The following is a 12,208-nucleotide window of genomic DNA, read 5'->3' on the forward strand; positions in this document are numbered from 1 at the left end:
TTTTTTTTATTAGTTTCAGAGGTAGAGTTGAGTGATTCATCAGTTGTATATAACACCCAGTGCTCATCACATCCCATGCCCTCCTTAATGCCCATCACCCAGTTACCCCATCCCCTCACCCCAATCCCCTCTGGCAACCCTTAGTTTGTTTCCTAAGATTGAGAGTCTCTTATGGTTTGCCTCTCTCTGTTTTTATCTTATTCCATTTTTCCGTGCCTTCCTCTATATCCATCTGTTTTGTTTCTTAAATTCCACATATGAGTGAAATCATATGATAATTGTCTTCTCTGATTGACTTATTTCGCTTAGCATAATCCCCTCCAGTTCCATGCCACCTTCACTGTGATTTAAATTCCCATGTACATTTGATTCTGTTCTATACCTTGTATTCTGTTGGTTTTTTTTTTTTTCTTTTCTATCTGTTACGGATTCAGTACCACATGGCTTTAATTATTTTGGCAAGTGATAGAATATCTCTGTGTTTGCTTTATTTTCTATTTTTTCTAGCTAATTTTACTTTACTTTTCTATAAAATCTTTTGAATTAACTTTCCAGATTCAAAAAGTAACCAGATGATATTTTTATTGAGATTCCATTAAATTTACAGATGAGCTTTTATTATGCTGATGCTACCCAGGAGAATGGTATGGCTTTTCATTTGCTCACATCTTCCTTTACAAACCCTGCAACTCTTACAAGTTTTCTTCATACAGATCTTGAATAATTCTTGTGAATTGGTTTTTGTTTCTCTACGTGAAGAGGGTTAATCTCTGTTTGTGTGCCTGCGAGTGTGTGTGTGTATCCAGCCATGCCTGATTTTCTTACTGTTTGTAGTAGATTTCAGCTGATTCTCTGGGGCTTTCCTGATAGACAATCAAATCATCTGCAAATAATGATAATTTCACTTCGGCCTTTCCAGTATTTAATACCTTTAATTTCCTTCTGTTTGTAATTGTGTGTGTGTGTATATATATATATATATATATATATATATGCCAAGGCTTTATTTTGTTAATGATAATCCCAAGGTTTAATATTTAATATTGATGGTAACAGCTGACATCCTGTATCTTCTTGTCTTTCTTCCATTTTAATAAATCAGTCAACAATTTTCACTTAAGAAACAACAGAGCAGGGACTGGGAAAACAGACTCTTATGTTAAGGAGCCACTGGTTTTTAAGTGGATGAGTCTGTTGAAGGACTGTGGATTCAGCTCTCCTTTCGGATCCTCTCCACGTGGCTGGGGGTTTGTCGGCTCCTCTCCAGACCCCGTGTGGTGGGGTGGGGTTCACACCTGCTCCCACCTCTGCTGCTACCAAGACCTCTGTGGTGTTGGCACTTGTCACTCAGCCTCTCTAAAGTCTCGGTTTCTTCTTCGGTAGACTTGGACTTAAACTTACCAGTTGCTATAAAGATAGAAGAGGTGATGTGTGATGGAACACAGCACCTGATAGGTAGGAGGTCCTCAATAAATGGTAAGCTATTATTAATACTGATTAATGTCTTTGATGAATCCTTTTGGTTGATAAGATCCCAATGGACGGTATAGATCAAAATAACTTCTCTTTCGTTTTAGTTGCCGTGGGCAGTGCTGTAAGTTCTAGCCCAATCCCCCGCCTCCCACCACCCACTGCTGCTGCCTGACTGAGCCCGTCCCCCCACACGCTTGCTCTCGAATCCCTGGGGCTACAGTGAGCTCGTCCACACCCACTTCAGAGCATTTATGTATTTCCCTGCATATGCCACATGGCTCACTACACGCAGGAAAAATTCAAGCTCTTTAAGAAGGCTTACAAGACCTGGCCCATCTCTCTACTCACATCACCTGCAGCCCTCCTGGCCTTTCACCCATTGCCCTGGAGGCGCTCCTAGTAGCCCTTTCCTGGGTGGCCTGTTGTCGGACACCCAGCCTTCTCTGTGTCTTACGCCCAGAATGTCCTGTCTCTTCTCTCCAAGGCTCCAGGTGGCCTGGTGAACTCCCGATCCATCTTCAAAGCCTGGTTTACAAAGCTCATCACTAACCCAAACAAGCAGAGCCAGGCACTGCTGTACTGAGTTAGACCACAAGCATCTTGATTTTAAGACAGGAGGCTTATCTGGCCGTAACATCAGACTGAGCTACCTACCTATTGTTTTGTATGTTAATCATTTGATTATTTATCTACTCTTACTGGACTTTGAGTCCCTCCGAAGGTGAGAACAGTAGCTTCCTCTCTTTTTATTACCATGGCCTGACCCCAGGGCCCAACACCTGGTGGGGTCTCAGTGAATGGGGACTTTAGGGAGTCCAGGTAACGGGGATGCTAGTGGGATTGGCCAGGATGGGCTGTGGGTGTGCATGTGGGAGTGTGAACATTTGGCCTGTTCTTCTCCAGGTGCTCTCTCTAATCCCGAGTTCTTCAACTATGGGGTGGAAGTATATGAAGCCTTTAAGAAGAGGTCTCTGGCCAGTGACATAACTGACGAACAGAAAAAGGTTCAGGAAGCTGATCTAGTGATATTTCAGGTTTGTTTTGCCTCTAATTATTATAACAAATTAGATTTATTCCATGTACAAGCTCCTTCCAAATACTGAGTCGCACACTTCTAGAAATGGTGTTAATGTTAGCACATTTGCACACTTATTTGTGTCTAGTTGGGTAAGGAGATCTGTGTAGCCAATATTCATTCAAAATTCTGACTCCCAAGCAAATAATAAGGAATTCTCCATTAGCCCAGTAGTCCAAGAAACATCTGCATCATGCCCAGGGGATTGCCTTCATTTCTTTCTGATCCCCACCCCACATAGGCAGAGGCTGCGTGAAAACCAGATTTGTCCACATGAGTGTTTATCAGGGGTATTTGGGCTAAATGTAACTCCTGCCCTAAATATCCTAATCAGAGAGGAAAGTCTTCTTTTGATTCCTTCCTGTCACTGGTTGAGTCCCCAGCCCACCTTCTGTGCACTCATTCACAAGTTGCCCCAGGCCAGGACTCGCTGTGGAGAGAACTGGTCCAGGACCCTGCTTCTGTGGGCTCTAGCCCTAGCTAGACAGGCATGTGTACCCACAGAGGAAATCGTGAGCCTGGCAGCAAAAGAAACATGTGCTTTTGGGGAGCTGTTGGGTTGACAGAAATCCAAGTCAACTAGAAAAAAGGGATTTATTCTCAGGGCCCTGGTCCCTTGGGTCTCCTGAAGCCAAGGACAGGCTGGTTGGGCTTCAGGGACCGTGGAACCAGAGGCTTGGACCCCTCGGCCCTCTCCCTCTGATTCTCCTCTGCTGCTCCCTGCATGCCGGCTCTGTCCTATTGCTGCACACCAGGGCCTGGGGGCTCTAGATCTGGAACCTCCAAGATGGATCCGATTGGTCCCGATTGTCTCTGTTTCCAACAGGGCGTGAAGACGGGGAGAGGGTGAGAGAACAAGACCCCCACGTGTGGGGGAGGGGTGAGGATGCGACCAGTCTCCCGGTGAAACAACGTGTCCAGAAGGGAAAGTTCACGAACCCTTCATAAAATAACCCTACCCCTTTGGGCGGAGGGAATGCTTCAGTCCTCCTCTTCTGCCCCACCCAGGCTACCTCTAGACACCCCTTCCCGTTCCTTTCTTTCCCAGGCAACCTGGAGCTGCTATCTGATCAGAGTACGAGATGTTCTTCCATCCTAATTCCACGTGGCTGGATCACGGTGCCACAGAGCTCACTCGCCATGTGCTTTGTCATCCACAGAATAATAGCCACACCAGGACAGTGGGGCTGTATCAAGACTGGCCAGCAGTCTGGGTCCGTGGTCCAAGCAGAGCCATACTTGGCTCTCTCGATCTTCTCTTCCTGCCCCTTGGGGCAGGTGACCACAGGGAGCCCGGCTGTCCATTCTCCTTGCTCCTGCACTCTTGCAGCTGGAGAGCTAAAGCAAGCCAAGGCGTGTTCCTTCTGTAATGGTCTTTCTTTTTCCCTACTCCATCTCACAGCTCTTTTCCCGCTGCCTTCCCTCTTTTCCTGGTACTTTGCTCAGAGGGTCTGCATTATAAGTTTATTGTTTTTCATTCAACACTAATAAGAACTTCATTCCTCACTACTACTTAGTCGTGATCACTGCTCCCCATCACTCACTGAGCATTTACTCTGTTCTAAGCACTGTATTGTCATGGAATCCTCCCCACGATGCTGTGACCTAGTAACTTGTACTAGCCCTAATGGCAGATCAGGAAGAGGGGACACAGAGAGGTTAAGTAACTTGCCAGCATCACCCAGCAGTGGGTTGTGGAGCTTAAATTTCAATGCCAAGTCCTGTGTTAGATTTATAGCAAAAGCACATGAAACATGGGCTTCCTTCTGCCTTTGGTAACATTATTATCGGTGTTCATCTCCTATCATTGATGATGGTTCTGGATATAGTGTTAGGGCTTCTGTGGAGACCAGAGTAGACTTTAGGTAGATCTTATTGCTGGTGTGTGCAATCTGAGGATAAGGCTTTAGTTTGTGTCAGAATCTGGAGCTTCTCAGAACTTAACTGAGTCTGACTTCCAGAAGGCAGCAACTCACGCCCGGGAAAGGGGCAAAATCTTTTCCACACCCTTCCTCTCGTGCCCCTTGATTGGATCAGTCACAGGGACTGCTGCCGCTGAGCCAATGTCCAGCAGAACTTCCTAGCACCCGCCCCCCACACCTGCTCAAGGACCAGCCTAAGGGGGCCGTCCCTGGGGGACACAGAGCCACCTGTAACGGCAACCAGGACGGTGGTCAGCTCTGCCCCCTCACCCCACCATCACCCTGTCCACACTGCATGTCCCTGCTCGTGCCACTCCCCGGCTATACTCGCCTGCCCAGCACCTGGGAAGAGGAAGACTGTGGGATTCCTTCTGGATCAGCAGACCTGCAACCTGAGGCAGCCCGCAGCATCTGTCCCTCCCTGGTCTTATGTCCCCAGTTCCCGCTGTACTGGTTCGGCATGCCGGCTATCCTGAAGGGTTGGATGGACAGGGTGCTGTGTCAGGGCTTTGCCTTTGACATCCCAGGATTCTACGATTCCGGTTTTCTCAAGGTACGTACCCTGGGATAAGGATCCCTGTGTACTGGTGGGGGGCAGCTCCTCGAGTCCTATTTGTAGTTTGCTTCTTTATCAGCAAATAATGATTGAGCCACCAACTGTGTGCAAAGCCCCGTGTGCTGTACTTGGTTAAGAAAAGCATTGTTTCTGAGGTCACGGGGCTTTTGTCTGGTGAGGGAGATAGATGCACCCACCACGAACTACACGAGTGGCCAAGAAGGGCAGGGAGTTGGTGTTGCGGGAGGGTTGCACTGGGCCCCCACGGTGTCCACTCCGGCTCGGGAGAGGGCGTCTGCACTGTGACGCAGAACTGAGCCGTGGTCTCACACCACTTCACCTCGCAGCTTCACGTTCCTCCTTGAAAAACAGGATGACTTGCGTGCTGCAGGGTGAGTGTTGCACAGAACCCGGTGGGTGCGCTGTGCACAGTAGCTCTGAGTTGCTTACTAAGTTCATTCCTTACTGAAATAAATAATGTCTTAATTCTGAAAGCCTCAGAAAGTAAGTACACGTAAGGAAACCGTAGAGTCACACGGTCCGTCGTGGACGGTGAAGTAAGGCCACCATTCCGTGAGAATGGTCCTGGACCAGGGGCCGTGCACTGCCTCGGTCGCCCTCACAGCAGCCCCGGCCGTCGGCACCCGGCACCACACCCTGCTCTCTACCAGCAGTTGGGGCGCACCAGAGCCCCGTGTTCACTCAGGCCAGTCCCTTCCCTGTCCCCGCCGGCTGTGGCTGCCCCCTGGAGCCGGGCGTGCCGAAGGAGAGTGTTCTCACGTGTCCATCTCTGGAGGGACTGACCTCAGACTCTCCCTCCTGGTTGGTCTAAAGCTTGGGGCCGGAGTCACATGGATTTGTTTGCTCCTCCGCAGAATAAATTGGCCCTCCTCTCGTTAACCACGGGGAGCACAGCCGAGATGTACACGAGAACCGGAGTCAGCGGAGATTTCCGGTACTTCCTGTGGCCCCTCCAGGTACCCCCGGCACCCCCCACCCCCTCCGCTACCCCTGCAGCTCCCCCGGGTGTCAAATAAGATGTGATGTAAGCCTGAAACCCAGACTATTTTGACTCCACCTGAATACAAGAAGTTAGAATGTTTTGCCCTTTCAGATGCCTTACTTAGCACTGAAAAAGTGGGCCAATAGGGAAAACACATATTTATTATAATGATAGCCTTTGAATTTGTTGCATGGAAGCTAAGCCGAACCTGGTTAGCGGACATCTGCTCCGTGGTGGCCCTGCGTGTGTGCCGAGCACCAGGGACCCCGTCCACACTGACTGGCAGCGCTTGGTGAAGGCGGCATCCCGAACCCTGGCAAGAGGTGCCCCAGAACCAGGAGTCCAGATAGTCTCACACCTCCCACAGGTGATGGGTTCTGGGAGCCAGGGGCTGTGCCCCGTCCCCAGAGCCCACACCCCTCCCCGGGTTCCCAGGACTCTGGGTCTGCTCTCTCAGGTAGACACCGTACTGCCTCTGCGCACCCCTGGGCCATCTGTGAAGGGGACAGCAGGGGGGCAAAGCATATGCAAGCAGGCTGGGGTGCCCCCGTGTGAGGCACCCCTTGCTGAGGGACCGAGCTGGGGGTCAGGGCAAAGGGAGCAGGCTCTGGGTCAGGCGGCCACATACTGGCTCCGAGCTTCCAGGAGACTCAGAAACCTAGATGCAAACCATTCTTCCAGGCTGTTATGAAGGGACATTTGTCCAGGGAGGAGATCACATATTCAGCGGTTTGTGAGCTTGCTTTAAAGATATAGACAGTGAGGGCGCCTGGGTGGCTCAGATGGTTGAGCGTCTGCTTTCGGCTCAGGTCATGATCCCAGGGTCCTGGGATCGAGTCCCGCATCGGGCTCCCTGCTCCTTGGGAGCCTGCTTCTCCCTCTGCTTCTTTCTCTCTCTCTCCCCCTCTCTTCTCTCTCTCCCTCTGTCTCTCATGAATAAATAAATAAAATCTTTAAAAAAAAAAAAAAAGATATAGACAGTGACCCCTCGTAGGGCAAGCCTGGACAGAGGTATGGGTTTTAAGGGAAGGAGTGCAGAGAGGGGAGGGTGATACTTGTAGTAAGGTTGTCTTTGAAAGGATAGTGATTCAATTTAGTGATGTTCTGCGGGAGAAAGAGTGATAACTTACAGGCCCGAACTTCCCTTGCCCCAGGTCAACTAGTCTCTTAGGGGTCATGAGCCAAGCTTAAGTTCTTCTGGTTTTTTAAAAATCTTTATATATTCTTTTCAGTTTTCAGAAGTATATATTATGAAAAAAGAATGTATAAAATATAAAAATAGAAAGTCTTCTTAGTCCCCCCTTAAAAATAATTGCTTTTAATAATTTGATGTATTTCCTTATGGCCCAGACGTATTTTTATATGTATATTTTTTATTATTAGGGTTATTATGTTTGTTTTTACATAAATGGTGTACCACGAATACTGCTTCAGATTTCTTGTTATTTTTACTTGACACATCTTGAACAACCATACGTGGATATACATATACTATAGCTGGAATAATGTCACATTGTTCTAGAATAATCCATTGTATGAATCTACCATAATTTGCCTAATCAATCAAAACGGTAAGGTTTACTGTCTGAATCAGAAGTGAAGATTACAGATGAGTTTCAGTTAGGATCTGAAGTTTCCAGTTACCTGAAGTTCTTCATCTCACTTGTCAAGGCCCGCATCTTAAGGTTATAGGGCAGTTCAGTTGTCTTCGGTGACCTAGTAGCAGTGAAGTTGTTCTTTTATTTTTTGAAAGCTTATTTCAGGCCATTTGCCCCCTTTAGTTGTTTACCCGAATGACAGAAAGGATGCAGCTTCTAATCAGCTCTCTGCTTTTTCTGTGGCTGCAGCATGGGGCACTGCACTTTTGTGGATTTAAAATCCTCGCCCCTCAGATCAGTTTTGCTCCTGAGATTGCCTCAGAAGAAGAGAGGACGGCTATGGTGGCGTCCTGGGCCCAGCGGCTGAAAACCATCTGGGAGGAAGAGCCCATCGACTGCACGCCTCCTTGGTACTTCGGGCAATGACACTTCGCGCCTTATCCACGGCACAGGCACTGCCTGCACATGCAAAGAGATGATCCCGTAATAAAAGGAAATTACAACAGAGTGAGCTGGAGGTAGTTAATGTCGGGTAGGACCGGGTGTCCTACAGCCGATCCAGCATTTCAGCCGTCCGCTGGTTACCCGGAATTCTGTTCCAACGAGGCCGTTATTCACCCGGGCTTGCTTTTCTCTTCTGATGTCTTTCCATCTCCCTGTGTTCAACCTTTGTGGGTATCTTGTTCTCAAACAGTTCTCCTGGTGTGGCATAGTTTTTTCCTTTTGTTTTATTTCATAACTCAACTTGGGAATTTCTGTTTTTTCATAGGAAGGTTGAATATTTGATAGCCAGTGTTGGAGGGCTGTGTTTGGACTTCTTTCTTCCATCTCTCTCTCTTTTTTTTTTTTGTACGTGCATGCATGATGGCTTTGAAGTTAATCCATTTGTAAAGTCGCTGCATGGAGGTTACCGTGAAAGTCTCCCAGCGTCACTCTGATGCGTTCACATGACACTACCAGTAATTACCCTGAGTGGAGGCACCTGTAGCAGGAGGGGTCTCCCTGAAATCAGGTTTAAGAGATTAAATCTCCTCCTCCTCCTCAATCATCACTTCCGAGGATGGAGCCACTGCCTGCGCACAGGGACCATCCTTCCTTAACGTCCCCAGTGCCACCCACAGTCCCCTTGTTGGACTGGCCACACAGCTTGTACCTGGACTCTGCTCATCACACTCCTTCGAGCTGGCACCCTCATCCTTGAGCAGCCTGTCCCCTGCTCCGCCACCGCCTCCCTCTTCCTTAGCATCTCCAAACCCTTTTCCATCTGCCTTTTCTTCCTCCTGTTTTCCACCTAGTGCATAATCACACACTTTCCTGTGTGCATCTCCTTCCTCCTCATCTGAATCCCCACGGCCTTCCCCACCAGACACTCCCTCAGAGCCACCATCCGCAGATGCTCAGCTTTCAGGACTGTTCCTTCCTCTTTTTTTTCAACACCATTTTCCTCTAGTTATTTTTTTGGAGCCCTCTTCAAAATCCTTTTCAGAGCAATCTTCCAATTCTCTTTCCAAGACGTCTTCCTTTTCAGATTTTCAGGGTCACCTTCAGACTTTTTTCAAATTCTTCAGTCTTTTTTGAGGTATTCTTTCGAGACCATGATTGGAACTGCCTTCTTCAGATTCTTTTGGGACTGCGTTCTTTAGCATTTTTTTCAGAAGCATCTTCAAAATCTCCCCATCTTCTCATTTTTCGAATATCTTTCCATGTCTGGATTCTTTACATGCCATGTTAGTTGTGGCTTCTTGAGCATTCATCCTAGATGTGCTCGGGTGCTCTGGAAATGCCTTACTTTAGAAAGCCTTGCCTTTTGGAGCAAAGATGGAAGTTGAACACAGAATGCCTCCTTGGCCTCAGGACACTGAAGAAAGACTTCCCTTCTCTCAGCCGTTCCTCCCTCCCTCTTGGGGTCTTCTCAGCCTGGCCATCCTTAGTCCCACCCCATGTTTCGACAGGGATTCAGTGGCCACCAACACACCTTCCATCGAAGGTTTGAGTGCACAGATAGTTTCCTCAAGACATCTGGGTGTCTCTCTAAGAGAAGGAGCTTCCTGACTGGCCCAAGCTTTGAACAGTCTCCAAAGTCTTCTCCTACCTTGATCAGCACCAGCTCAAAATCCATGGGATGAAACATTTTGGTAATGAGCACTCCCCCTTGGGGCATTCCACAAGCATTCCAACAGTCCAACTGCTTTTATTACAGAGCCAGCCCCTACCTGTAGTGCCCCCTCTTCGAAGACCCTTCCGTTGAAACTGAGCTACCTCACTATGCGATTTCTAGCTTCTAATTTCATCTTCATCCAAAAGCATTATTGCACAATCCAGAGTCCCTCTTCAAATAACTGCAAAGCCCATCTGCTTTAAGATTCCCTTGGTTTATCTTTGTAAAACTTGACCATAAATTCTGTCTGGGGATCTCATAATCATGCAAAATTAGAAGCTGTATAAAGGCCTCCGCTATGATGTCAGTAGGCAAACCAGTTGCATTTACATTTGTAGTTCTGTCTTCAACGTGAAGCCTTCCTTTTATCTCCTCTTTTCAAGATCAGTGGGTTTGAGGCTCTTTTCTGCAGAGTTTCTTAGCATTGCCGGCACCTCTCGTATGTTGGCCACAGACCAGATGTGCCGGTGCTGAGAAGCTGTACGTGGCCCGATGCGCGGTGATCTCACACCTGCCACCTTGCCCAGGTGCCAGCCGGCCGCTGCCCGGAAGATTGGCTTTCTCCACTGGGATTCTTGCTGTCTCTGTACAGTTCATTCACAGTTGCTCATTTGCAGATTCCTCAGCCAAGTACACTTGACCTGTGAACGACATGGGCTTGAACTGCAGTCCATTTACACGTAGATTTTTTTTTTCCATAAGTACATTGGAAAAATTTGGGGGGAGTTCCAACAATTTGCAAAAACTCCCAGGTGAACCCTGTAGCCTAGAAACGCTGAAAATTTTAAGAAAAATATATTATTGTAAGAATACAGTAAATGCATATAGAAAATATGTGTTAATGGACTTTATATGTTATCAGTAAGGCTTCCGGTCAACAGTAGGCCATTAGTAGTTAAACTTTGTGGGGTCAGGAGTTACACACAGACTTTCTGGGGGTGTGGCTGGTACCCCCAGCCTTGCATTATTCAGCTATACTTGCTGCCTGAGTTTCCCCGCCTAGCCTGGAGCAGGCTCCAGGCGAGCAAGAAGGGGCTGGCTCGCTCTGCCCCGCCTCAACGCTGCCTGTCAAGGTTCAAGGTCTGGTATGTTTTTTGTTATTTTAGCTGTGCCCGGCTTTCTTTTTTGGCACTATTTCCCCATCAGACTCTGCCTCTGGAATCTCTCAAAGTTGCTGATCCTTGGATAATTCTACTTGACTGTCTTCTGGCACTTCTCATTCAATATGTCGTCACTGAGTTTGTCCGCCTACCCACACCCCCCTTACCACCCCTTATCTCAATAAGTGGCAGGAACATTCCTCTGATGTCGGGCCCCAAACCTGGGCCTCACCTGGACTACCCACAATCAAGCTTCATGTCTTGCTGACTCCACCTTCTACCTACGATTCATTTGCCCATTATTTCCATCCACAGTTCTAACATGCTCATCCAGGATACCACCTTTTCTGGCCTGGATTATTGCAACAACCACCTGGATAATTTTCCCTTATGCATATCTGTCCCTTCCAACCCATTTTCTACAGAATGCTCAGAGCACTCTTTTGAGTGTGCACACACACGCACACACACACAGAGCTTATGCCATTCTTGAGGCCTAGTCATCCTTCAGGGGCTTCTCATGGCTCTTAGGAAATGTCCAGAGTCCTTGAGCTGGTCTGTAAGGTACAGCATGTGATTCTGTCTCCTAATTACAGGCTTTCTGGCTACTCTGTCTACATCCCAGCCATACTGGACTTCTCACTCCTCGTCTTGTTGCAGGGGCTGCTCCCTGTGGCAGCAGTGCTCTCCCCATCTCATTGCCCAAGCCACCTCCCATGTCACTTAAGGAAGCCCTCCACAACCTCTCGGATGGAGTTGGATGTCCTGTCCTATGCCCTGTACTTCTGCCTTAAAAAAAAATTCTCAGTGTGCGGCACCTAGATGGTTCAGTCGGTGAAACGTCCAACTCTTGATTTCGGCTCCGGTCATGATCTCAGGGTGGTGGGATCGTGCCCCACGTTGGGCTCCATGCTGAGCATGGAGCCTGCTTAAGATTCTCTCCCTCTCCCTTTCCCTCTGCCCGCCCCCCTCATGTGCATGCACGTGCTTGCTCACTCTCTCAAAAAAATCTCTGTGGTATTGTGTTTACTTGAGAAACACAGGAGGACATTTTCATACACATTTCAAACACTGGAGCCATCTGATTAATGTTTGTTTCCATCACTAGACTGTTGGCTCCATGAAAGCAGTCTTAGACAAGGCTGTGTCAGTGTGGGGAGCCCCTACCCCAGGAGAAATGAGGTCTGCACCCTGCCCAGGGCCCCAGGTTGGATTGCAGGCTGCAGTCTGGCTCTCAGCAAGACCAGCTTCCCCGTGGTGAGTGTGCATCCCTGTGCACACCAGGTAGAAAGAATGCATGGATACCTGACTGGACCACATCGC

General features: G+C 48.2%; 1 protein-coding gene across 1 annotated transcript in view; it reads left to right on the plus strand.

Annotated features, from left to right (window-relative positions):
- The window catches only part of NQO2 (N-ribosyldihydronicotinamide:quinone reductase 2), an 18,384-nt gene extending 7,988 nt beyond the window's left edge, over positions 1-10,396 (plus strand). The window contains exons 4-7 of the mRNA XM_027602767.2: positions 2,377-2,507; positions 4,910-5,023; positions 5,902-6,003; positions 7,877-10,396. Of these exons, the coding sequence (XP_027458568.1) occupies positions 2,377-2,507; positions 4,910-5,023; positions 5,902-6,003; positions 7,877-8,053 (524 nt within the window). The 3' untranslated portion in view covers positions 8,054-10,396. The remainder of the gene's footprint in view (positions 1-2,376; positions 2,508-4,909; positions 5,024-5,901; positions 6,004-7,876) is intronic.
- The last annotated feature ends 1,812 nt before the right edge of the window (positions 10,397-12,208 follow it).

Source organism: Zalophus californianus, chromosome 7 (assembly GCF_009762305.2).
Source record: "Zalophus californianus isolate mZalCal1 chromosome 7, mZalCal1.pri.v2, whole genome shotgun sequence".
NCBI lineage: Eukaryota > Metazoa > Chordata > Mammalia > Carnivora > Otariidae > Zalophus > Zalophus californianus.